The sequence below is a fragment of the Triplophysa dalaica genome, chromosome 11 (assembly GCF_015846415.1).
Source record: "Triplophysa dalaica isolate WHDGS20190420 chromosome 11, ASM1584641v1, whole genome shotgun sequence".
Taxonomy (NCBI): domain Eukaryota; kingdom Metazoa; phylum Chordata; class Actinopteri; order Cypriniformes; family Nemacheilidae; genus Triplophysa; species Triplophysa dalaica.
The window spans coordinates 1,599,192-1,626,687 of record NC_079552.1 but is presented as its reverse complement, the minus strand read 5'-3'; the positions used below and the strand labels follow the sequence as shown (position 1 = coordinate 1,626,687).

Below are 27,496 nucleotides of genomic sequence, written 5' to 3'. Positions count from 1 at the left end.
AAAAACACGTGAATGCCAAAGATGGCCACTAGAGAGCAGTATACAATCTCTTGAAAAAAAATGATTATGAGATATTGTTGATTGATCAGTTTGAAACACTGTTTTAACGCAAGTTAATCATGTTGGCATTTCCAAAATGATTCTGAGTAAAATACTTACATATCACGTGTATACATAACTTGACAAATCAATCAAACGCATTTATTCTCGATTTAATACATGAAATCAATATTTGGGTTCATATCTCAAGAGATCTCCGGAGCTGGGTGAAGTCCCCCTCTGCTTCAAACGCTCATTCCGAATCAAATCCAGAATTACTGGATTTAACAGACCTCACCACTGTGCTAATGAAGTTGTTTGAGAATCTGATCCTGCCCTACCCGAAGGACATCACTGGACCCTTGCTGGATCCTCTTCAGTTTGCCTACAGAGCATTTAGGTCTGTTGATGATGCAGTCATTGTGTTCTGCACAATTTGATAGACCTGGGAATTACGCAAGGATCTTATTTGTGGACTTCAGTTTGGCCTTTAATATCATGCCTGACCTTCTCTCAGACAAACTGACCCGCACTCCGTGCCCACCCCAATCTGTCAATGGATCACTAACTTCCTAACAGACAGGCAGCAACTAGTCAAGAATGAGTCCTCACATCCAGGACTCTCAGGGGCCCCTCAGGGAATGCACGCTCTGTCCTGTGCCAAATCAGACATTAGGAGACTACAACGTACAGTCAGGACTGCTGAGAGGATTATTGGTGCCCCCCTGCCCAACCTCCAAGACCTCTACACCTCCAGAGTGAGAAAAAGGGCTATCTGTTGCCATCTGGCTGGCACAACAGAGCACTGACCACCAAAACAGCCAGACACAAGAACAGTTTTTTCCCGCAGGCTATCTCAGCCTGAAACATTATAGCTCTTACTACTCACTGTCCGTCACATTACACACTTGCACATTGCACACAGCATGTGAAATCTGTACATTCAATTAAACAATTATGTTTTTTTTGTCTATATTTTTTCACTTTTGTATATAGTGCAGTATTGTTTTTATTTAATTTTCATTATATTTCATCTCTTTTATTTATGTTTGCACCATGTGAACACTTTCTTTTGCACTTAGCTCCTGTTGCCAAGTCAAATTCCTTGTGTGTGTAAAAATAGGTTATAAAGTTTGGTTCCAAAATGAGATGACTCCATTTTCAAGAATTATCATGTTTTTGTTGTGTTTTATTGTGTTGGTTATGTAATCGTGTAGTTGTGTAAGTCATGGCTTAAATCAAAACCAACCAACTGCAGTTCGATTGATATTAATTGGAATGCACAATAAAAACATGATTTTTGACAAATAAGAAAAACGAAGTTATTTCATTTTGGGACCAAAATGCACACACACACACACACACGCACGCACACACGCACACACACACACACACATATGGGTAATCATAATAACAACGAACAGCCAGGAAGCATGTGCTAAAACCTGTTAACGGTCCAAATGCGACAGAATACTTTGCTCGACTTGTCTAAAAGAAATCGAAGATGAGTCGAATGTTGACGAAAAAACCCGAAGAAATCCGATCATGGCCGACGCCCCAGCTGGGGAAACAGTTCGTGGGTTGCCTATCAACCGCAGTCACACACACACCGGCCCGACCCACCACATAGCAATGCTAGGACTTGTTTAGGATCAGCTCCGGGCAAGTCATTAACTGGATCATGTACCCTTATATGGATTATTCCTGTTTATCCCAACACTATTAAACAATTCTGACGAGCTCTAACAAAGTCTGGATCGAAATTCCTAGATTGTTATTGTGGTTTGGGACATTCCAGCAGTAGCTAGCCGAGAGCTACTTCGGCGTTGACCACTGCGGCCAGGTGAGTTATCTTAACTTGTGCCACATTAACCAACTAGTCTAAGCGCTGACACTGTGGTCTGTTGAATACTATTTGATGTTTTATTTTCGCGTGAGCCAACTTTTGTCAGTGTTTATCGATTCAGCAGAGGTTGATGTTAAAGCACCCGCCGGAGAGGCTAACAGGAGCTCGGCTAAGTCAACGGGAACATTAGCGGTTGCTAACTGTGTAAATGCCTAAAACTTTCATCAGTACTTTTAAAATAAACTGTTCACGATTGATTAAATCCCTGTCGGGAATAAAGAAACGTTCATGAATGATTGAATAGAGTTATGTTGTGAACTAGCAATTTGTAACTGGCTAGCATGGTTCGTTTACATGACATGACGTGTTTCGATCAGGGATGTTTTGTTTTGGAGTGATATATTTATCTTAAATCAGGTTAATGTCTGGTAAATAAACCACGGTGTCACCAGAGAGCTTACGTGGGGTGATTTGTGTTTTAACAAATCTCCTGATTAGTGTCAATCTGATAATCCTCAATAGCATCATGACAGATTATGATGAGTGACATATTCTGACCCATCTAACCAGAACAGCACTAATGCCTTACAGGCCAGGAACCATTTAGTCGTCTTAACAACGTGTTATTATTACTATTTAATTTAACTTTTATTTTCAATTTGAGCTTTAATGTTGTTTGGAAATCTGAATTTTTTGGCAAGTAGTAAAATAAAAATCCCTGTTTTGTACCTTTGCCTCACCTGTGCCATGAGTTTAGTGCGTTGTTTTTGTATATCAGTTACTGTATGAAGCATTAAACCTTTCAAGCACTTAAAATCCACAATCTTGCATGTTGTTTATTCTGTTTCCAGATCATTCCCTTATCTAATGACTAAGCGTGCTTTTGGAGCAGCCTTGAGTTGCTCAATGTGTTCTGCCGCAGCTCTCGTAACCTAATTTTGGCGTCCGGCACACATTATTAATACATGGAAAAACGATATATTGATTGCATTGGCATCTTGATATGGCTTCTAGAAACCGGAGGCACAATTTTGGCACAATTCAAGAGCTTATGTCCAGGTTTATTCATTCTCGTTTACTCACTCAAAGTAAAGTTTACTCTTAAGGCTAGGCAGATTTTCTTAATCTAAAATAAATATATCAGGTTTGTGCATGGAAACACGTTCCTGTTTCATTATTGGAACACCATATTGTGTCCTTTCAGTACGCAAGATTTACAGGTAGTGTTCTGCATGCTTTCATTCTCGTCTGTCCTGCACAACCTATATGTGTTTTGCAATGACCGTTGCTGATACCGATATCTTGTAAACGGGGCAAGGTGTCGGACATGACATAATATCACAGTCCTGAATATGTTGCTACATAATGCACGCAGTCATAGTCACTTATAGTCATCAGCTGTCATTTGTCATGTGCAAAAGTTTATTTGTCATTTACACAGAATATACTTTTTTGGAGACGATTACATACAGACACATAATGTCAAGCATACATGTGTTATATACACAGTATGTATGTAAATGAGTTGGCCATGAAGCAGATATACTGATATTCAGTAGCAGACAGTGACAGTACAGTAAGGGTAAAGAATGAATCATATTGTTGTAGTAGTTAATAGTAGTTAATTCTCCATTGAAGGTTTTATGATCATGTTTATGAATTAGTTGCTAACACTTTGAACTTGGAAATGGTGTTCTAATATATTTAGTGCGCTGCTATAACAAGTTGAAATTGCGCCAGTATTACTTCCCTTGTCATGTGGCTAATGATTGACATTTTCGTTTATCCTTGAGGCCAACAACCCTTCTATGGATATGAATAATCATTGCAGCACATTCTTATCAAGAGCTTTTGTTTTTCCCGGCCTTCTTATGAAAGCCAACCTATGAGATGGAATACAACGATGATTTATTTGTAAGCATCACAAAATAATATTTATCCATTCACCTGATATAGCTCACGTCATTAAAGGAAGAGTTTACCCTTTATCATGTGCTCACCCTTATATCAGTCCTCACCTGCTGTATAACTTTCTTTCTTCAGAAAACAAACAATATTTTGAAGAACTTTTGTAGCCACATTGGTTGCCCCCTTTTATTAGGGGTGACCCCGAATAGTGGAAGATTCGATGCTTGGATAGCATGAGGCTGATTCGACTCGCAGTCAAATCTTCACAAAGGGGTTCTGCAATGGGGATATTGCCGTTTTGGTTATATGGGCAGTAGCAGACAGGCACGCACTGCGCCACAAAACATATTATTTATGATGTAAAGAAATGGGACATTTTTAGTGTTGGGTACCGAAACCACCGGCGCATATGAGCGCAAGGTCTGGCTACGATATAGCGCAGGATCGCATCTCTCCGGGTCTTCTGTGCTGTGACGGCTGTAAAGAGAAGCAGCAGATGACTCGCAGATGAATGTGTACACCGTTTCCAAACATTTGTCACTTACTGAATGTCTGGGCGTATAAATATGAATTAACACTTAGACTGTAAATGCACGTAAGTCATTACTTAGACTGAACTTTGCAGTGCATAATATTTTTTTTCTCCAAAATCACCGCATGTAGCAAGCACTGCGATGGCGCAGACTCTCGGAACTTGTCATTTTCTGCACTGAAAGCAAGTGTGCGTGTCAGGAGGACGGAGAAAGAGTGCTCAGGAAAAAGGCGAAAGGGACGTTTTGACTGTTTAAATGGTAAGATGCTTTATTGCATTCCTTCTTTACATGCAGTAAATGAAGTAACTTTATTTGTAGTTCATTGGTAATGAACATGCTGTATTCCCGTTTGTAAAAAGTCACTCAATATTATCGAGTAGAATTTTACTATTTATGGCTTGTTTTTTTAAAGCGGCCGTGCAGCTGTGTTTCATGCGTTCTGACTTCTTTACAATTTTAAACGTGCGGTCTTCTCATGCTTAACATGGTCAACTTGTCAAAATACGAGCGGGGTGTATTAGGTAGTATTTCTGTGCTCGATATACTCCCCCAGCGATCGTACAGGTTTCTGAATGTTTTTTTTTTAGATATAAAACTGTTTTGAAACAACTTTTCTTAATCCCTTATTGGACAATTCTCCCAGAAAAACACGCGGCACAGCCAGAGGAGAGCAGGAGAAGGAGCATGCGCAGACGTCACTTTCACTTGTAAGCAGCAGAGAGAGAGAGAGAGCATACGTTCTCGAAGTTTAGGTGTTTGTTTGTTCACTGCATTTGGGTGATGAATGTTATATACATTTACGCATTAAGTGCATCAATGTTGCGCTACACTGGTGTCGTCCCTACAAACATTGTTGCGGTTTGCCTATAAGCAAGACGTGACAATTCTGATCCGTCTATGTAAATTCTTAGTCGAGGACACCCCTACTTTGTATGGACACAAAAAAACTGCTACATTATTCAAAATATCTTCTTTTGTGTTTCAGGGAAGAAAGAGTCAGTTTTGAATGACTTGAGGGTGAATGTTGACCGAATTTCCCTTTAATACAGTGTGACAGTGCTAATGTTGACCACCAGAATTTGGTTAATGATGCTTTTCTGTTCCAGCAAGTTTTATATCTACATTTTCAATCCCGTTCTACATCATGTGATGCATGGCCACATCTATTAAAATTTCCAAACTGAAAAAGAACCCATTTTTCATTTAGCTAAAGCCCAATATTAACTGGTTTCTGCCGGTGACCTGTTGGCTTAAAACACCGAAGTTTTAAATGATCAGAGTTACGTTATGTGTGAGTTTTTGTTGAGTTTTGCTGACCGCAGGGTAATGAATCTTGCACAGATGGTGTCAGAAAGCCTGACTCTGCATTTAAAGATTTTGGCTCTGCATAACCAATGCATTTTCTACAATTGTGTCATCTGCTCTGAAGTTTTCATATTAACAGATGTGCATTAGCTCTGTCAATAATATGAAAGCGTGAGATTTTGAGCTGAATCAATAATTCAATACAACAAACACGTCAGGGGTTTCGTGTTGTCAAACTTGTTGATGTCGGAAACCTTCAGTTAAGAACTGAACAAGTGTCGGCATGTAACGGGAAGACAAAAGCTTTGCTATTTAGAATCGGCCGTCTCATTGATCTGTTGACCACATTTTTAAAGTCTCACAAGCGGGTGAAAGAGCAACAGAATGTTCAGCAACAGCTTGACTTTGCGGATCTGATCACCTTGTTAGGGTTTATTTTACGGTAAGCACCATTATCCTGATTATTACCTGACCGCTTACTCCATAAACAAGTGTATATAAAAAATTGATGATGTAAATTTTATTGGACAAGAACCAGACTGCAGTGTATCGTTTGTGTACTTTATATTGCGTAGATGATATAAACCTTTAAAGTCCTGCTCTGAAACCAGCGAATGCCTGGAAATAACTACATCTAGGCCCAGTGTTGCCACCGAAGGTTTTCTTAAGTTTCAGGGGTTTCCTGAATCTGACTGCTGGTCTTGTGTTGTCATGGCAACAGGCTTGTTGAACATGATGAAGGCTCTCTCAGTGTTTGAGCATCTTTTCATTAGAGCTCGTACATCACAAGTCCTGTAAGGTTTGAAATCATGCGCTGTTTGTTGTTATCTCTCTGGATCAGTATTGAGTTTAGAAGGACTACGGGGGGGGGGGGGATGCTGGTGATGCTGGGGGTAGCGTCTGAACCATCTGCCACCAACCCTCTTTATTCTGATCATTCGAGATAGATGTGGCCTGCTCAGGACTGCCAGAGTTTTTTTGAGATGAATCTGAAGTGTTAAATCAGAGCGTTAACACATGAAGAAGTTCAGAAATTCAGATCTTGACTTCATTTATCAGACTGTTTAGAAAGGGAGAAAATATAATTTGAATCAGTTACTTTGGTTGTGCCGAGTTCATATGTACAGACCAGAATTCATTTGTTCACAAACGCAGCATGTGACTCACTTTCCCCTATCACCCTTACATGCCGTGTTTATTTTCCATTAAAAAAAAGTCTGAGTTCTGCTGTCACAGTTAACATAACCTTGAATCAGACATTACTCCACACTGGACAGACGTGTATGTGCGTGTGTAGCTTTAGCAGATTCCTTGCGTGTTTGTGCCGTTTATTAAATGCAGATGCACTTGGACCCCATTGGCTACCATAGTAGGTAAAACGGTAGTCAAAAGTGCCCCTGAACTGTTTACAAGCCTACATTCTTCAAAATATCTTCTTTTCTGTTTAACCGAACCAAAAAAATGATACTGTAATTTTTCCTACTGTGTTTGTCCATGGGGTCCAAGAACTGTTTGGTTACAAGGGCTGAGGGATATATATTGCGGTTCACACAGATTATAAAAATGTCTAAATCAGTTCTGTTTTTATGCAAAGCTCTTCCGTGAACTAAGGCTCTCTCATCAGAAGGAAGTACAGCTCGATCTAAAATCACTCAGAGATTGAATCGTTTATAACCTACATTTGAAAAATCAACACTCGTCAAACATCATTATTATAAATAAACTTTATTATCATGAAAATACCTGAAAAGGTTTAAAGAACAGCGATAGAATATGACCATTGGCATTTCCTGGAAGTGTAGCTGTGTCCCAAATGTTTACTATGCACTTAAACTATGCACTTTGCACTCAACCATGTAGTGTATGGATTTTAGAGTAGTACCATCCCAAATGGAATACTAAACGGTCTTATACTAACCAGAAGTATATTTGTTTCCCAGACGAGCGCCAATGACGTTAATCACACAGCACAATACGTGTGAATAAAAATAAATTTGTGCATTGTACTTTTAATGTAGTTTTTCGTCTGTTTTGCCCAACAATACTTTAGTCATCGTTAGATTGAAGCGTTATCACTCTGCAGGAGAGTTTTGATCAAACAGCGTCTGATAGCCCCGCCTCCATTCTGCTATGTAAGTGAAACTGCGACTATTGAGTAGGTGAAGTGTCCACAGTTCTACATATTTTCAGATAAAAAGTGCATCATCCGGGCACCTAAAGAGCACTTCTTTTATTTTCAATAGCTCGTATCGTAAGGCTGCGTCCTTGTGTCCTCCAGAGGTCTCATCCTCTAAGGATACGGTATATGGAGGATCCTCAACTTAGAATTAAACAAGACGTCCTTCGTAGGACTTTCTGGCAGAAAAGGTAACGGGAAGTACAACGTTGCTATGACAATACGTTGTACTCACACACCTGTCAAATTAATTAACAGTTTTTCTGCATGATTTTAAGAGGTAATAAGTTGGTTATTTTTAACTTAACTTTTAATAATGTGCCTGACTGTTTTAAAAAGTTAAAAATCACTAAATATGTGTATGTTCTACATATGCCTGCTGCTCGATGATGTAGCAGGCTTCAAATGAGACCTCCGGAGGATGCAGCGCCATCTTCTGCCGAGACGCGTGAAATTCATACAGCACGCGGCTCACAATAGATGGCTAGCAGCTAGCCGTGAGTGTACCTCGGTTGTACACTCGTTATTATTATGCATCATGAGATTGAATCAGTCCACTCAATAATATCCACTATGAATTTGACACAACTAACAATGGATGTCCCCTCAAATAGTGCACTATATTAGGGTATAGGGGGCTATTTCGGACGCAGCTGTCGCTTGCTTCCATACTATCTAGTAGGTGAAAATGAGTCATGAGTAGTATGGCCGAAACCTCAGAATGCAAAAACAGTATGCAAGAAATACCCGGATTGTTTTACTACTTCCGCAGAGATTCGTGAATGTGGATCTGGTTGGACACTTTTTTTTTTATCCCATGATGCCTGGGAGCTGAGCAACGGTCACATTTCAAAAGTAAATCAAATAAATATAGCGGAAAACTTTGAGGCAGACGTTCGTTTTTAATGTAAGAGCCAATGAATGAATTTCTCGTAACGAAATTGTTTTTTATCGAGGCTCACGTGTAGGTTTTTGTTAATACGTCATATTTCCAAGAACATACGGGTCACATGACCATAAAACATGGCGGACGCAGTATGTCCGAAATGTGTTCATACTACACCCCCTCTCATACTATATAGAACGTACTGTTTTAACGACCGATAAGTAGGTGCTTATTTAAATTCAGTACATACTGTCACAGTTTGTGATTTCGTACACACTGCTTGCATGTGTAAACTGTTCTTCTTCTGTGTCCCATATTTGGAGTCCTCTGGCTCTTAGATTTATTTAACCGTAATTCATTGAGGAAACTGAGCATAAGAATTGCACGATATATAGTCCCAGACCGATTCGTCCAAATATCTTTTATTATCAGAACAAACACATTTATACCGATTTGTAACAACTCGAAGATGAGTAAATGATGACATAATTTTTATTTTAGGAAGAACTCTCGAAGACAATGCAGTCTGTCAGTTTTACATGTGTGGAAGAACGTGGCACAGTTGACACATTTTGCTGTAGAGAGGCCAAACTCCCTGACCTCTGTTTGTTCATTGTCAAGCCGTCCCGTGGCGGATCTCTCTGTAGGAGGACTGTAGATGTGACTGATGGGCCAGAGCCCAGCGTGCGGTGTTGAAAAGAAAACGTCTCGCAAGACTCCAAATCTTTTAAAGGAGCAGTTCTCCCAAAAATGACACGTCAGTCGTCATTCGGTGTTTCGTGGATGAAAAGAAGTCACACCGGTTTGGAATGACATAATGGTGAGGAATTTATAAGCTGTGAGGTGTTAATATAGATGAGTGTTTCACGGCTTTCTAAAGGGTTTTCATGCTGTTATATAAAGTCACACCTTACACACTATTGTCCCAGAGGAGTGCTGTGTGGGTGTACAGAAGCAAGACAGATTTATGTTATACACCGTCGGTTTGTCCCACTCACGCATTCTCTCGTTTGTTACCATTAGAACTGGTTTAGCCTGTAATGTTTTTCAAATCCGTTCTCTTTAATTTCACAAGAAAGTAGTCAGTGTGCACGTGTTGATTCAGTATGTAAATATACCGGCGAATCAACTCAGGCCAATCACAAAAACAAAGTGGGATTCGGCAGACGCTTCTATCCAAAGCCACTTCGTGCATTCAAGTTGGATGTTTTACAGGCATTGAAGTTTGAAATCTACACGTATGTCTTGTGTTTTAACAGGTGCTGTGTAATGATGCAGGAGTGCTGAGGATGGTTTTCGCAGTGCTCACGATGGCTGCGACTGGAGGAGCGGTGACCTCCCAGCCCAATAATGGCTCCAAGGACTTTTGCTACACAGGCCGGATCACCAGTACCGTACTCAAGGGTCTGCCCTTCGGAGGAGTGCCCACTGTACTCGCTCTCGACTTTATGTGCTTCCTGGTGAGCTACACAAGATTTTCACTTAAGAATTTGTCACATGTTATTTAGTTCACTGTTAGCAGGGAGTCCTGTAGAATAGACAAAGCATAGATGGATAACATGTTTCTAAAGGTTTGTACACACCGGGATGATAATCGCGCGGCTAAACAAAGGGCGCCAATTTGTGCACACTGACACGCAAAACAGCAGACGTAAAGCAACTTTTTTTCTTAAACACCTCAGGTGCGTTTCATTTTGTTTGACGCGCCACTCTAAAAACTAGCCGACCCATGAGATTGCTGCTTTTGTTCCCGTGCCTGCTGAAGTTACAGTAAAGCACGTCTTGCCGAGCACACATTGATACCAACAATGAAGAGGAAGCAAGCAAGATTAATTCTTCTTCTGTGTGACATGCGAGTGTCAGAAGCATAAAGTTGCAGGCGGCTACATTGTAGACCGGGGTATTTCTGGTTTTCATTTAGTGGCTTCTATGTCAGAGAGAGAATTTGCAAGTTCACTCAGCTCATCAGGAGTGAAAATCGTTAGGTATGAATGACGAAAAACATTTAGAAGAAAACTCTGGCGCCGGTGTTTACAGGCCTTAACGTTCTGACTATATAATGTATTGTTTTATTGAAATTTATTGAAATTCTAAATATTAATAAAAGTTGAATATTCTTGTAACATTTCAACTTTATTCTCGAAATCTTGGATTTTTTTTATTTTGAATGTGGCACTAAAACGCTGTCGTAGTTTTATAATCCATATTATGGTTTGTATTTATCTATGAGACAAGTATGCAATAATGAGCAATAAAAAGTTTTGATCTATATTTGTATGAAGTTTACATTTTCTGTGCCCGTCAGGTGTTGCTATGCGTGTTCTCATTGTTGAGAAAGGTGGCGTGGGATTACGGCCGTCTGGCATTGGTTTCTGATGCTGACAGGTAAAATTTAAAATTCCATACAATAACAGAAATTATATGGATTTATAAAAGACCCTCTTTAAGTTTATTATACACATTCCAGGGCTCCAGACAAAAAAATCAGTTTATGCGTCATTGGCTCCTATTTGTTTATTTAAGCCGTTTCATCTATGCCTTTTTCTGGCAAATGACGTGACGAAAGCTCCCGCACAGAGGAGAAGGTATCCTATTAGTGCAACTCTTTAGCGCCTGACTGTGCTGATAACGAAACGGCGCCTCCGTTGTGGCGTAATGCGGCAACTGCAGCTCCAAATGTCAGTCTATTGAGTGTAAAATTAATATAGCGACCGTTTTAGAAGCTGTCTGGAGCCCTGCATTCATCGTGCTATTGGGAATAATCTACTGGAATGTGTATGTACAACTTCCGACATGATGTTCTTGTTCTATTGACACAACTACTTTTTTTGTCTAATCAGCCATAATCAACAGCTCAGTATTTCACAAACGTCTTCTCATGTAGTGACGCCGCAGCGAGTTACACTTCATTCCACACGTTTCCTTTCACACATATCGTTGCCTCAGTTGGCTGCAGTAGCACAGCACACTCGCTCCAGTCACGCACTCAACGCCTGTTGCTCTCGACCCCAAACAAACCCTGGACTCTCCTGCATTGAGTAATATTCACAGAGACTAAATATATGCTCGATTATAATCGATTCATTGGTCCTGATGCAGATCTCTCTCTATAGGAATGTGTGTGTTGTGAGATGTAGGCATTACGCAGAGCTGTGTAATGGCTTTAGCTAATGGATTGGTTTTCAGATCAGATGCGGCTGCTTTCCCAAAAGCTCAGGCAGTCAGTCTCATTCCATTAGTAATCTGACCTCACATTTCACTCACATCCTCACATTCACAAACAGATTACAACGGCATGTGTGTGTACGTGCGTGTGTTGATTTGAATGAATGATTTCAGGTATTTGTCGTAAACTGTCAAAGATTCTGATCAAGCATGCATCTTCTCATTTTTAGTAGGCGGAGCGAGGTGTACCAGCGCCTGGAAGAGGAATAGTATGTTTTGTTTTTATGCCTCAGCTCTTTCCTCTCTGCTGTATGATCTGTCGGCTGGATTGGGGCTGACTTCTGTGTTGTCTGGGTTTTCTGGTTACACACTTTCTACTCTTTGGGGTTTTTTTCCCCCACATCTTTCACACTTTCTTCTTTCCCAGGGAAGCGCTTCTCAACATCGTGTTTTATCTGAGCTAATACATTCGTGACCAAGCTTTCTGTGAAACCCAGCTTATGTCATTTGTAGCGATTCACTGTTTTCCATCCTACAAGATGTACATTCTGAGATATAACCTTGATATTTTTAATATTGACTGCGTACGGCAATGGTGAAGAATCAGTTAAACTCATTCTTGAGATCAAACTTTTAAAAGACTTTTAACTAGATTAAGACGTTGAGGTCTTGATTTCACAGACTGGGTCACATTTAAAGGGGCAGTTCATCCGAAAAGGAAAATTCTGTCGTCCCTTACTCACCCTTATGTAATTTCATATCTGTATAAATTACTTTGTTCTGATGAACACATAGAAACATATTTGGAAGAATGTTAGTCATTTTCAGTTCCGGGACAGCATTGTAGTAAGAAGTAAATGGTTGTCAAAGTGCCCCAGAACTCTTTGTTTTCCTAAATTCTTCAAAATATCTCATTATGTGTTCAACAGAACAAATGAAATACAATATTTTTGTCCTACTATGGTAGCGGATGATGTCCCAGAACTGAAAATTCCTTAGATTACATTCTTCCAAATATCTTTCTCTGTGTTCATTGGAAAAATGAAATTTGTACTCAACCTGAGGGTGAGTAAATGGTGACAGATTTTTAATTTTGGATGAACTATCCCTTCAAGTGTTTGCATCATTTGGATTTGTGTCTTTAAAGGTGAAAGATGTCATTTTTGAACCGGTTGTGATGCCCGATTTATAAAATCGTCAATCACCCCACCTCCCAACAATCAAGAGTCTCTCCTCTACCGTGAAGTTGACATGTTGGGTCATTCAAATAAAAATAGCTGTTTTTACACCTAGTTCGTTTGAGCCCTCCAAACGCTCTCGGAGCAGTTCAGCGTGTATATGTCAACAGTCCTATCGATCTTGGACCCCCCTAAAAGGCCCCCAAAGCGAACCGTACTCAGACCTCCTCTTGTGGGACCGTTTGTGGTTCAATTTCTTCTCTGCAGAGCATTGTAACTTTGCACAAAGCATTCACTTCACCTTAAAATAAGAAATATGTCTTGGGTTCCTTTTTAAGCACACATTTTCTGGCCGGGGCTTTAGCCCCTTATAGGTCCCACAGGGAAGAGGCTTACACAGAGAGGTAGGATAGAACATACCTGTGTAATGATGACGTAGTTTGGTGGAGATCTGTGATGTGTACTGATGCTGTGAATCGTAGACACTCATGTCCTAAGAACTAAAGTTCTATTAAATCCCTCCAAATTTGTGTGGATATTTATTGAGCTCTGAGGTTTTGTAGAGAATGACAAATCCGGTGCCTTTAAGAAGTATTTACACTGTGACGTTCATACATTTAATACATGTATATGTGTCTAAAGTATTTTTAGGGCCGCTGTACGGTAACACGTTGTCTCCGGGCTCTCAGGGAACCGGTCTTTCTCTGCTTAATGCTCTCTGCTTCTAATCGTTCACAACTTACTCCCTTGTCTTTGTGTCATGTGTTTTCTAGGTTTCCTGCAGTCTGTTTGTGAATAATCTGTGTGTTATGTGTCTGCTAGTCTCTCATGCTAACTCTGTGATTGAATGTGTACGTGCGCAGTCATTTTTTGTTTAGGCCTTAGCTGAGCAAGTGAAACCGAACGACACTGCTTATATTATTTATACAAAAACGTTGCTTAAAGTCCCCGTGAAGTGGAGTTTTTACTTGCGAGTTTTGCCTCATTTCCAAGAGAAATGGAATTTCTAATGGGAATAATAGTGGGTGTGGCTTTTGTGTTTCTCTGCGATTTGATTGGTTGTATGAAAACAGATGTCATATTTTGAAATGGAACTGGCAGCAGATTAACAATTGAAGGGGAGGAGTTAACGCATGCTCCGCCCAAGTCATTTTAGATGCATAGTCATGAAAGGACGGAAGTGTATTTTCAGATCTTAACTAAAGATTATGAGGGCACACGATTTTTTGAAAGAGAATGACCCACATTGACAAACTACAACAAACGCTTAAATATTTCATATACAAATAGGCATCGTCATTTTTTTATTTCACTGGGACTTTAAGTATGCAAAATAAAATGCTACTAATTTTTCAAAGGAATTGATCTGTAACATGTTCATATAGCTCTGTTTTAACTGGCATATCATAAAATGACTGTACGCTTACACAAGTGTGTCTCTGAGAGGCCATGTGTTTGACAATGTGTGTTTGTGTTTAGTGTGGCTTCCACCACGCAGGCACCCGCCGACTCTCGCTACGAGCGCCTCACCTCTGTGTCCAGCTCGGTCGACTTTGACCAAAGAGACAACGTAAGTAGCTCTCACGATCAGTGATGGTGTGTCAGCTAATGCCTGCGTTCATACTTAAACTGCTTATGGGTTTTTCGAAATAGGATGTGAAACAGTGCAATAGTAAAAGTGCACACTGTAAAAAATGACACGGATATTTCTTAAAAAAAAATGATGGTAACAATATTACTCAAAATAATGTTTCATGAATAAATCAAGTAAAATTACCTAAATTATTAAAGCACATGTCACATTATAAACTCAATATTGAGCATTTTTTATCTATAATTTTACCTTCAATTTTGGTCCAAAAACACAATTATTTTAAGTAAAGTTTACTCAATTTAATAAAATCTACTATGACCCAGAATCATTTTTTACAGTGGTGCAGCATTGCTGTCACTTGAGCTCGCTGTGTTACATGTATAATTCAATGTGTCTGATAAAGGTTGTTTTGCATTTATCATCCAGTTTCATGTAAAAAGGCATTGCATTGTGGGATAGAGTATTGCGTGCACTCTGGTTCTATGTGTGTGTACAAAACACATATCATGTTTTGAACATACCCAGAGAGAGAGTGTTTCTCTCGCTCTCTTCTGTCACGTGTGTGTTTTGAAGTGCACATACTATAGATCTCAGTTTGATGCTTAGGCTTTGTCAGCTGTTTGTTTGCATCTGTAGCAATCTTCTAAAAGTGTACGAGAAACTGTGAAGCTCTCTGAATGATTGACATGATCGACACATTATAAATGTGATGATCTGTGTCTGTGTTATAGGGCTTCTGTTCCTGGCTGACCGCGATCTTCAGGATAAAGTGAGTGACCTGTACTTCTGCTACACTTTGCACAGACTGATGAAGTCTGATTTAGAAACATCAATGATGCCTTTAAGTGGAAGCTACGAGATGAGAGGCACAAACATCACACAAAATATATTATTAACCATAGAGAAATGTACCTTGGTTTAAAATTGAAAAAAGATTTCATGTTATTTTGAGGTCCACGATTAGGAAAGCAACATTTTTATGTGGCTAAACTACATTTCCTATGATTCTGCGTGGCAATATGACAACAAGATCACAAAACATAGCTTTCCTGTAGCTCAGTGGTAAAAGCATTGCTTTAACAACGACAAGGTTGTGGGTTTGATCCAAAGGGATTGCACATACTTGGAAACAAAATGTATAGGATAATGCAACGTAAGTCACTTTGGATAAAAGCGTCTACTAAATGCGTAAATGTAAATTTATTTACGCATTATTTTGTGTACTGCGTCTGATTTGGGGTGTTATTTTCAGGGTGTCCGCAGGGTCTTAAAAAAAAGTCGATCAATCAATTTAGGAGAGGCATGTTTATTTATAAAGCACATTTCATACACAAGGTCATTCAAAGTACTTTACATAAAATGATTGACAAAGGAAAAATAAAACACATATTTAAAAAGCAGAACTTCAGAATTCGAAAAACAATAATACTGAAATAAAATTGATTTAAAATGTGTGTATATATATATAAAAAAAAGAATATAATCAAAAGAAAATAGAAATCAAAGGAAAAATTAGTTAGAATTAATTTTAGAGAGTTGAAGGCCCTTAAAAAGTATTAAAATGTCTTAAATGCCATTTTCCAAAGTATTCAAGGTATCTGATTTCTCTTTCTAATAAACCTTGCATTCGGTTAGTCACTCAATTAATTCTCTTGTGCTTCGCTCCCACCCTTCTGAATTATGTTGCATTAATAAGGAGTTATCACAAACTATAGTAAGTGTGTCGCTAATGTAACTGGTTAATACTTGAAGTGGCGAAGAGGTCTAAAAATGTATTTTAAAAGTCATCATAAGCTCCAAGATTCCTCTATACACTCTTTGTTTTTCTCTCAGAGATGATGAGATCAGGGAGAAGTGCGGCGAAGACGCGGTCCACTACCTCTCGTTCCAGCGGCACATCATTGGTCTGTTGGTGGTGGTGGGCGTGCTCTCCGTGGGTATCGTCCTGCCTGTCAACTTCTCAGGAGATTTATTAGGTGAGTGAGCGAGTCATCCAATATTACACATGTGAATGTCGCTGAAAGACTCACCTAAGACATGTTTTCTGTTTGTAGGAAGTAATGCCTACAGTTTTGGGAGAACAACAATAGGCAACATAAACCCTGGGTAAGCCTGCGTCACGCCGACAACACTGAAGTACAACTCTGAAACTGAATGAATGAATCGTCATCTGTGTCATTCCCGTTCTCCCGTCATTGACAGTGTCTTTGTTGTTTTATTTTTGTCTTTCAGAAATGAACTTTTATGGCTACACACTGTATTTGCCTTCTTGTATCTGTTAATGACTGTGTACAGCATGAGGAGACACACATCAAAGATGCACTACAAAGAGGACGACCTGGTGAGTGTCTTACAACTAGTCTTCAACTAAGATCTATAGTTTTAATGCCACACAATATTTCTCGGTTAATGGGGTCAGCAGTGAACCTCAATTTATTTTGTGACGGAAATGATTTGCCGTTGCGTGACGTCTCCTCATTGAATCCGTTTACAGGTGAAGCGAACTTTGTTCATCAACGGGATTGTGAAGTATGCAGACGAGAGCCAAATCAAGCAACATTTCGAGTAAGATTCTTCAGCTTGCTGAACGTCTGGTAGTGTCATTTCATTCATCATAAGACTTATGATGTCTCATTACTGTTCTCTCTGGATGTTATAGTGAAATAGACTAAAGTCTTATTGGCGTCCAGAACGTTTTTATATTTATTAAATTTGATCTATTATTTTGTTTGCTGTGTGTGTGTGGAAACAACAAAATTTCTAGGATGAGACGTCAGGAGAAGAAACAGTGTGGGCAGTAAATGTTTAGAGCAAACATTAAAGGACAGTTTGTTATTCTCACTGACGTCTGAAAACAGTTTGCAGTCTGACGTTTATCAGACATGAGACATGAACTATAAACAGAGAATGTCTTTCCAATAACCAATCACATATTTAAAAACTACAATACTAATTCATTGCAATCAGACATTATTGAAAGTGAAAATTAAACTAATATTTAGAAAAATCTATGTTCCAATGGGGGTTTCGACCACCATTTAGTTTATTCGAGCTTGAGCCTTCTTGACCAATCCCGTTGCTCACATGTTGTTATGTAAACGACAGGATACATTGGTTAGCTGGGAAAAGGGGCGCTTGAAGTAGTCTGTTTTTTTAACAAAAGTTGAACAGTTTTCAACCTCAAAGGCGCTCTAAGCTGCAGAAAAAGACGCCGGCGTTTAAAAAAAGTGCTCAGGACTTTTTTGAGAACTCGGTTTACTCCATGGATTATAATGCAAAACAGACGCTAGCTGCTTCAAAAAGAAGTCAAGTGTGAACACAAGCTAACCGAGCAGATCTCGCCCCCCCATTGACTCCCATAGTATTTATTTTCCCTACTATGGCAGTCTATGATGGACGAGATCTGCTCGGTTACTGACATTCTTAAAAGTATCTTCCTTTGTGTGTTTGGGTTTTATGACGACAGTAAAGTTTGACTTCTGTGATACGATCAGCCTTGTCTTTTATTATTAGTTTCTCCTTGTCTCTTACACAAATACTAACTTTTTCTACACTTTTTCTTTTAAATACACAGGCAGGCGTATGAAAACTGTGTTGTTCTGGATGCGCGCATGTGTTACGACGTTGCCAAGCTCATGTCCCTGGAGTCTGAAAGGTACACAAAGTATTTTCCGCTGACAGGCTCCAAGTTCAGGTCCCGTGATGTATTTTAAAGCTATAAGAGCACATATGTGATGTCGTATGTGTTAGAACTACCATGTGTTACCCATATCCTTTATTTAACTAGAAAGATTCCATTGAGATATTACAATCTCTACTCTCTTAAATGATATTTGGTTTGATCATTCAAGGTTATCCAACAGCGTTTTGAGAGTTTCTGCTAACTCAACTCAACTCAACTCAACTTTATTTATATAGCGCTTTTTACAATTTTCATTGTTACAAAGCAGCTGTACATGAGACACATTTAATACAAGTATGAATTCTAAAGCAGCCCCCCCGGCCAGGCAGATAGTGCAAAACAATATGCTAACTGACCCTTTGTTGAAAGTCGACAAGTTTTGTTAGGGAATCTTAAAAAAGTTATCGCTTACATTTATAATGAAGTGGGCTTTGAATTCAGGATGAATACAAATTTCTGCTTGACTTCGTCTCCTACAGGAAAAAAGCAGAACGCAGCAAGAAGTTCTACACGGACCTGATGGACAAAGAGCATGTGCCCACTATGATCAACCCCAAACCCTGCGGTCACCTCTGTTGCTGCATCATCAAGGGCTGTGAGCAGGTCAGAGACGACGCCGAGACTCATGGGAGAGTGTCTAGAGTCACATTGAAAACCCCTTTTGACCTGTTTTCTTAAGTGGAACACAAGAGAAGATATTTTGTGAAATGTCACAGTGGTTTTGCGTTCAAGGAAATCAAAGGGGTTCGATGTTGTTTGTTTTTTTGTGTTCCTCAGAAGAACGTAATGACGCGACAGTGAATGATATCATTTTTAGTGAGATCATCAATTTTGTATGCGTGGATCAGCTCACAAAGTTCTTGACGCTAAAACACGTGCAGAAAAGACAGTCTCTCATGATTTCGTTTACAAAATGCAATGCGTGTTAGAAACACCGACCGTATTCTTTGCAGGAGGAGGCTGTTTCCTATTACACTAAACTGGAGGGGAACCTGAGGGAGGAATACAGAAAAGAGAGAGAGAAGGTCAACACTAAACCTCTGGGCATGGCCTTCGTTACCTTCCAGAATGAAGCCACGACCGCACTGTACGTCCAACAGACTCCTTAGTACTGTAGTATTACCATTGGTCACTTTCTAGGTTTCAGTTCTGTAAGAATATTGAGTGCGGTTTTACCGCAGTTCTTGTCTCTGAAAATCTGTGTGTGTGTTGATTTTTCCAGCATCCTGAAAGACTTTAATGCATGTCAGTGTCACGGCTGTCACTGTCGCCGTGAGCCGAAGTCCTCTCCTTTCAGCTGTATCCTCAACACTTATAACTGGACCGTCACGTACGCTCCAGATCCTCAGAACGTCTACTGGTAACGGCACCGACACCCTCCATCTGACATCTGCCGTTACGTTCACACATGCGTAATGTGGTTTCGTTCTCCACAGGGAGCATCTGTCCGTCGGTGGTCTGAACTGGTGGCTACGCTGCTTAGTCATCAACTGTCTGCTCTTCATCCTCCTCTTCTTCCTCACCACCCCCGCCATCATCATCTCCACCATGGACAAGTTTAACGTCACCAAACCTGTGGAGTACTTAAACGTAAGCGTTCCGTTCAACCCACAGAATGTTGCGTCAGGTTCCTGTCACTCACGAGCCTTTGCTCCGCCTCCTTGTGTCTGTTCCTCCTTCAGAGTCCGATTGTCACCCAGTTCTTCCCCACCCTGCTGTTGTGGTGCTTCTCGGCCCTCCTTCCCACCATCGTCTACTACTCCGCCTTCTTCGAGGCTCACTGGACGCGGTACAGGACCCTTCTTACACACTTCCTCTCTCAGACACACATGCACACATTTTTTTTAATTCTACGAAGAGGATAATGAAATAAAATAAAATCGGATCACTATGCATCCATTCGGTTTTAGTTCATGCATTTTGTGATGTTCTGACTGTCAGTGTGTATGCGATCTTTGTCCGTCAGATCTGGAGAGAACAGGACCACCATGCACAAATGTTACACCTTCCTCATCTTCATGGTTCTTCTGTTGCCGTCTCTGGGGCTCAGCAGGTATATTCTCACACCTGGTGGTCTGACTAAATATTGTAACAACGTGTTTACACAGAATAGAAAATCTGTTACGGTTGACATCTTATACTGTTACAGCCGTATATTACACCACACTGCCCTGCCCTAAACATGTGTATATAGGAAAAAATAAAAGACTGCGCAAATTATTTTCAGTTTTTCGGAATTTGTTGTATATAGGTGCATGGTAAAAGGAATACTACATCCAAAATGGAAGTTCTGTCATCATTTCAAAATGTGTATAAATGTCTTCGTTCTGATGAACACAGAGAAAGATATTTGGTAGAATGCGTATAACCAAACAGTTCCCCCCATTGACTCCCATAGTAGGAAAATGACTTATTATCATTTTTTTGTTCTGTTAAACACAAAATAAGACATTTTGAAGAATGTAGGACAGCAAACAGTTCTGGGGCACTTTTGACTACAATTTAATTTTTTCCTACTATGGGAGTCAATGAGGGGCAAAATCTGTTTGATATTAAGCATTCTTCCAAATATCTTTCTCTGTGTTCATCAGAAAAAATATGTTTACACAGATTTGAAACAACTGAGTAAAGTGAGTAAATGATGACAGAACTTTCGTTTTTGGATGTAGTATATAAATTTTCATTCTGTGTTCTTGTGACAGTATTATTCCCAAATTCCAAATAAAAATAATGATGTGTAATGATGGAATAAACCTGACATTTTCACAACTTTTTTGCATCTTTGCATTCTCTCAGTTTTATGTCATTCCCGAAGTTTCTTTCTGTTGAAATTCAACACAATACATGCAGGAATTCAGATTAAAGACCAAACTGAAGTGGGATGTTTCTGCAGCTGTATATAATATTATAATGAGTAATTAGGATTTTGGTTTAAAAGAAAGTAAGTTTGTAGTCTACTCAGCTTTGTCATGTTAAAATGAACTGTTTCTTATTTTTTTCCTTCATGCAGTTTGGATCTTTTCTTTCGCTGGCTCTTTGACAATAAATTCCTGGACGAGGGAAAAATACGATTCGAGTATGTCCATGAGAAATGTTAAACCAGTAATATAAAAGTTATATTACGCTACAGATTTAGAGCATAAGTGTTCACGTACTATTTGTTTTTGTCTTTCAGGTGCGTCTTTCTGCCAGATAACGGAGCTTTCTTTGTCAACTATGTTATCGCGTCTGCGTTTATCGGTAACGCCATGGACCTGTTACGGATTCCTTACTTTCTCATGTACATGATCCGACTGTGTCTGGCGCGCTCGGCTGCTGAGAGACGCAATGTTAAAAAGGTCTGTTCCATTAGAAATTTCGAAGTCATTGTATTTTCAACGTACTTCGTTGTGATTATTTACATTCAAATGTTTATGGTTGTTGTGTCGCAGCATCAAGCGTACGAGTTTCAGTTTGGAGCGGCTTACGCCTGGATGATGAACGTCTTCACTGTTGTCATGACCTACAGCATCACCTGCCCCATTATTGTACCGTTTGGTGAGCTCTAATTTAAGAAGCACTGAAATGAATAAAGCCTTCAAAAGTTTATCCTTAGCATAGCTGCATGGGTTTGATATCAGTCTTTCTCTTAAAAGGGATAAATCCTCCGTTTACCGACATATCCTCATTAAACCTTAATGTTGTCATGCTGTCTGCAGGTCTGATGTACATGCTACTGAAGCACCTGGTGGACAGGTATAACATGTATTATGCCTACTTGCCCTCCAAACTGGATAAGAAAATCCACTCTGGAGCCGTCAACCAGGTGGTGGCCGCACCCATCCTCTGCCTCTTCTGGTTGCTCTTCTTCTCTACTGTCCGCACAGGTAAGACAACAACAAACTGTAATGAGACATGTGACATTTCACATCAAATAATAAGGAACATAGCCTACATCTCAGGTTATATCTTTGCCTCTTGATTTTACTAAATCCCCTGTTCAGATTTTTCTGCTCCGACCTCGATGTTTACCTTCGTGGTTCTGATCATCACCATCATCATCTGCCTCTCGCACGTCGTCTTCGGTCATTTCAAATACCTCAGCGCGCACAATTACAAGGTGAGAAACGAGCCTGTGTGGATGTTTTGGATTTCACAGTCTGACCCAAATATCTCACTGTCCTCTGATGTTCTCCATAGGTCGACATGGATGGTGTGGACAATGGACGGGCACCAGCCTCGTCTCCACCCGTCAAGTCTGTGGTAAGCTCTTGCTTGCAATGTTAGAAAATGTAATCTTATAAAACAGTCAGTCGTGCTCCTTGATTCTGTTTGGTTGACTCGAGTTCTAAGCTGTTATAAAATACAACAATGCCACGAAGCACTTAGCTGTTATAAAATGCTTATTGCTTTATTAAAATGTAGATCAAAGAGTTTGATCCGTTCACTTTAGTCTGTTAGATAAAAGAAATGCTGATGGATGATTGACACTTCGTTTCTTCCTCAGCAGACGTACGTGGCACAGGTGCTGCAGGACACAGATGAGACGGGCAGCGATGAGGGGCAGGGCTCCTCACAGGACGAAGAAGTCGTCAACGAGGGCTACTTCCAGTCAGGAGAGGACAGCCTTATTGAGAACGAGGTGCGGCATTGACCCGAGCCGCACCGTGTGTTGGACTGGGTGAAGCGAGCAGGTCTCCAACCCCACCGAACAGAGATCCACCACACCTTGAACGTGTGTGTGAATCCATCACAGCTGATACTCTCCGGCATGGGCGGGGCTTGGAGACGGGATGGCCATTTCTCCAGAATGTGGAGCGACTCTGAAAATATGACTCTCACTCACAATCAGTCCCATTCTTCATATCCGTATGAGAAATTGCTTATCAAAATAAGTTCGCTAGGTACCGTTGCTAGCTCTTGTCCTTAAATAAGCTTCAAAAAACGATTGCTGAAAGTTTGCCATTTTAAATTTCAATAGGTCGATGTTGTGAACTGAAAACTGTTAAAGTGCTTTTTTAGATGGGCTTTAGTTTAGCGGGTGTACCAGACCTTCAGGAAAGGAAACCCAGGCGAGTGGTCAATATCCCCAAAAACGTGAGCGAGGAATCGGGCACGAAACAATTATTATAAGCAATGAAAAGAATAGATGGCAGAACCCCACAATCAAAGAATTGGAAGCACAGCGCGATACACATCCAACATATTCTAGATGATTAAATACTGAAAAATAAATTGCGGTTTTCTACGGCCCAGCTGAATTCGCACAACATTTAGAATAAACAAATTTATACAACTTCCCACCAAAGTGACTGTGTGTATGATGAAGCTCATTTCAAGTTCCCCCTGTATGAGTAAACGACACTGAATCTGAAATCTCAGCCTGCTGAAGAATCAAAAACGGACGTGGAACACTAACTGTGTCACTGCTCAGACGTTCTGTCTGACACGGCTGACTCTCAAATCAAGGTCAAACGCTTCTGAACTCTTCAGTGTTTCAAGAGTTTCTGTGTAAAGCTCTGCATTAGTGCCGTGTCGCTGCGCTGCGTGTTGGAATACGCCACTGCTTTCCCGATCCGACATCATACGGAGCAGGTTTGACTCGTGTTACTCTACTGCTGAATGTGGTGTAGATGGTGATACTGTAGCAAACGCTCATTTAAACGCACAGCAAGTTCCTTCCGCCGACATTAAGGAGGGGATTTGCCTATGTGAGTATGTTTTTCTTTAGTTCTTAATGCATGGATATGAAATAACACTTATTGACAATTTTGTCTTTTCTTTTATGTTTTAAAGCTAACAAGTGAAATTCACAATGAATGTCAAACTTTGATCACATGACATGGCCGCACACGAACTGTTAAACCTGCATGGAATACTCAAAATATCTCCTAAAAATGGGGTTTACGGCATTTGTGACGATTTGGCTTTGTCATCCGAGATCCAGCCTATGATTTATTAATATGACTCTAATGCTATAATGATGGGTCCCTCAAGAGTGCTTCTGAACGACCCGTGTGCGTTAAATGAACGTCATCATTTACTCGCCCTTCAGACACAAAAGAAGATATTTTGAAGAATCCAAAGCAATGGAAGTGAATGACTGCCATCGCTGTTCGGTCAATGACATTTTTCAAAATATCTTCTTCTGTGTTCTGTTTAAGAAAACAACTCGTACAGGTTTGAAATGACAAGAGGGTGAATAATTAATGACATAATGTTCACTTTCTCTAGCTCATTCTTACAGTTGTGTGATTGACTTTAACAGACTTTGTTTAGTAGATAAAATCTGACAAAAATAATACAACTATGTTGTGACCGTTATGAAGCTGCAGTTTTTTAGTTTTCTTAACAACTGCGTTTTTGTCACCATGTTGAGACAAACACGATGTCACTTTACTTTAAAAAACACTTTTCTAAATCATTTAAAGAAAGTTTTTCTTCCCTAACGAATCGCGTAAAGAAATGTCCTTCTCACAAGAAAGTTTCTCATAACTACGAAACAATAATTCCCACGAAATAATCATTGTTTTAAAGCTTTTTTACCACTGTTATGATCGTCAGCATTAAGTACATTGGGTACCGTTGAGTATAAATGTTATTTTGGGGTGGGTGGGTTCTCGACGGGTTTGTTTAAGAAATGAAACGCATCACGCGAGCAGATGAAGGCCGTGCCTGAGTTCACATTGTAAAACCGTTGTATTTCATTGCCCTCTTTTGCATATTATTCGATCATATTTGTGTGTGTGTGTAGTTCTCATGTTTTCATTTATTGTTTACAGGGATAGCATTGCAGTGTTGAAACTGTCATTTTCTGCAACAAATGTTGACTTGAATGACTTGAAAACTGTCAGGTGTATGTAAACAGTTGTCGCTGACATTGGGAAGTAAATCAGTAATATATTTCTCGGTTTAATTTATGTAAATGGAACTATATTCTACTGATCACCGAGTAGCTTAGTCGTTTTAAAATGCAATGAACACTGTAGGCTATGCACTTCATGTGAAAACTCTATCACTGTCATTATGTATATGTAACCAGATTAAGCCATTTTGTTCGCCTTCCGTGGACAACATTGTCAATATAACTATTGGGACTTTAATACTGTGGGAGAATTCTGTAGGACTGCATTCTGGAAAAAAACATTGTCCTTGAGCATGACAAAGTGGCAATAAGTTATTTATGCGTCTTTAGAGGCTTTTCCCATCTGTTACAACTACTGTCAACTCTATTTATTTCATTTGTCTGTTATTTTCCATCTGTTGAACTGGAGTGAAGCGGTTAAAACTGTAATATTTCTGTAAATAGAAGCATTGCGCTGCTCTTGAAACACTAAACTGTATTTACATTTGTACAGCTTAGCCGGCGAATCAATGTACAGTCCTTCATGAATGTTCTGTTTGCTTTGGTCCATTCAGATTTGCAGTCATGTCAGGAAGATCTAATCGTATGATGCTTTGCGATTTGCTGTTTTTAATAGTTTTGTATCTCAACCCCCCCACCCTACCCCCCCACAAATGATCTTTTGTACGGTGTCATTATTCAACTCTTCCATGTCTTTAAAAAAATAAAATAGACAATTACTGACAAAACAATATCGCGTGTCAAGCTGTTGTTTTGTTGCGTTGGTAAGTGATGAATGGATAAGAAAAGAATGCTGTTTTCCTATTCTGTGAACTGTTAAGCAATCATTTTTAGTGTTTTTATTAAATTGCTTTTTGTAATGTGGCACACATTTTTAGCAGAGCAAGTTTATGTAAATCAGGCTCCTTTTAATCACATTGTTGAAGGTCTGCCTGGTAATTATGTTTTAAAGTGTTTACGTTGCACAAAGTCCATTTTCTTTTATTCAACAATCCAGTTAGTTTACATTTGAAGCAAGGCACAGTTAAGCAAATGAAATACAGAGCAACTACGCCACCCTGGGACTCTGCCAGGGACATTCACAGAATACGTGTGCTTTTACATTTACAATTAGTCATTTAGCAGACTCTTTTATCCAAAGTGAGCAACAAATGAGGTAAATAATGGAAGCAATTGGACAACGCAAGGACAACAAAAAGCAGTGCAGTAAAACTGGTCTCATATAGTCTACCACAGTATACAGTACAATTTACAATAAAAAAACATTTAAGGATGGAAAGAGTAGAAAAGAAATAGAAGTCTGTGATAATCGGTCAGGTGCTGACGGAAGAGATGTGTTTTCAGCCTATTCTTAAAGATGGCGACTGAATCTGCTGCTCTTGTAGCAGCGGGCAGATCGTTCCACAAATGTGGAACCTATCCAAAGTGAATGATTTTCTCCATTTTTGGGATGGCACCAAAAGACGTCGTCCGTTTGCAGAGTGTAGGGATCTGGCAACTACATAAATCTGTATTAGCGAGTGAAGATATGGGGGTGCCGAACCAGTGGTGGTCTTGTTGGCCATGAGCAGAGTCTTGAATTTGACAACACAGGAAATCGGCAGGAGACATGGGTATAAATATACTTTTATTAGATGTTAAAATATCCAAAATACCATAAATGAGCAAAGACTCGAACAATTAAATGGAGAACAGAAGGTGGAGAAAACAAAATACAATATGGGCAATCTGTGTGGTCAGACACTTCTGAGGCCGAGGTGTGACAGAGGGGAATTTGGGCACAAAAACCTCCACAGAACGTCACAATTGTTACACCTGTGCAGAAAACTACGGAAGCATATTGGATGCTATTTTCAATTTGAAATCCTGTACGCTAAATGGCAATGCAGTGTGTGAAATGAATGTGAAATGTGCAATTCTGTATTTAAATATACATCTCAAAAAACATGTGCAACATTAACATATGCAACAAAATGAAAATAAAAACATTTATTACATCAATAACACTTGTCAGTTCCTTCACTAGTTGTTATATGTTAGTTAAATTGATATACAATTATAGCTGTTAAATAAAATGTTTTTATTTTCATTTTGCACTTAATGTTGCACATATGTTATTTGAAATGTATATTTAAATTGCATTGTCATTGTACATACTGCATTGCCCTTTTGCGTATTGCATTTCAAATTGAAAACCACAACTAATATGCTTCCATAGAAAACACTCGAGAAGGAAACACCACCACCAAAAGTCCACCCCGCCTTAGGCACACAGCTCCTGCAAGCCTAACAAAGTGGATTTATAGTGGATTCTCAGAATAGTCACCACATCACAGGCAC

General features: G+C 39.6%; 1 protein-coding gene across 4 annotated transcripts; it reads left to right on the top strand.

Annotated features, from left to right (window-relative positions):
• The first annotated feature begins 1,640 nt into the window (after positions 1 to 1,640).
• Positions 1,641 to 25,887, top strand: tmem63ba (transmembrane protein 63Ba). Of its 4 annotated transcripts, none has more exons than XM_056760681.1 (25): positions 1,641 to 1,882; positions 4,457 to 4,584; positions 9,953 to 10,153; positions 10,999 to 11,078; positions 12,089 to 12,127; positions 14,516 to 14,606; positions 15,362 to 15,399; positions 16,464 to 16,606; positions 16,685 to 16,736; positions 16,863 to 16,971; positions 17,125 to 17,195; positions 18,205 to 18,285; positions 18,792 to 18,915; positions 19,266 to 19,399; positions 19,535 to 19,672; positions 19,749 to 19,902; positions 19,995 to 20,101; positions 20,279 to 20,365; positions 21,323 to 21,388; positions 21,488 to 21,650; positions 21,744 to 21,849; positions 22,011 to 22,178; positions 22,296 to 22,411; positions 22,492 to 22,554; positions 22,802 to 25,887. In XM_056760681.1, the coding sequence occupies exons 2-25, from the start codon at positions 4,582 to 4,584 to the stop codon at positions 22,943 to 22,945; spliced, it is 2,478 nt and encodes an 825-aa protein (XP_056616659.1). In that variant the 5' UTR covers positions 1,641 to 1,882; positions 4,457 to 4,581; the 3' UTR covers positions 22,946 to 25,887. The 4 variants fall into 4 exon arrangements, with proteins under 4 accessions (XP_056616659.1, XP_056616658.1, XP_056616660.1 ...); XM_056760680.1 differs by having other exon boundaries at positions 22,799 to 25,887; XM_056760682.1 differs by lacking the exon at positions 4,457 to 4,584 and having other exon boundaries at positions 22,799 to 25,887.
• The last annotated feature ends 1,609 nt before the right edge of the window (positions 25,888 to 27,496 follow it).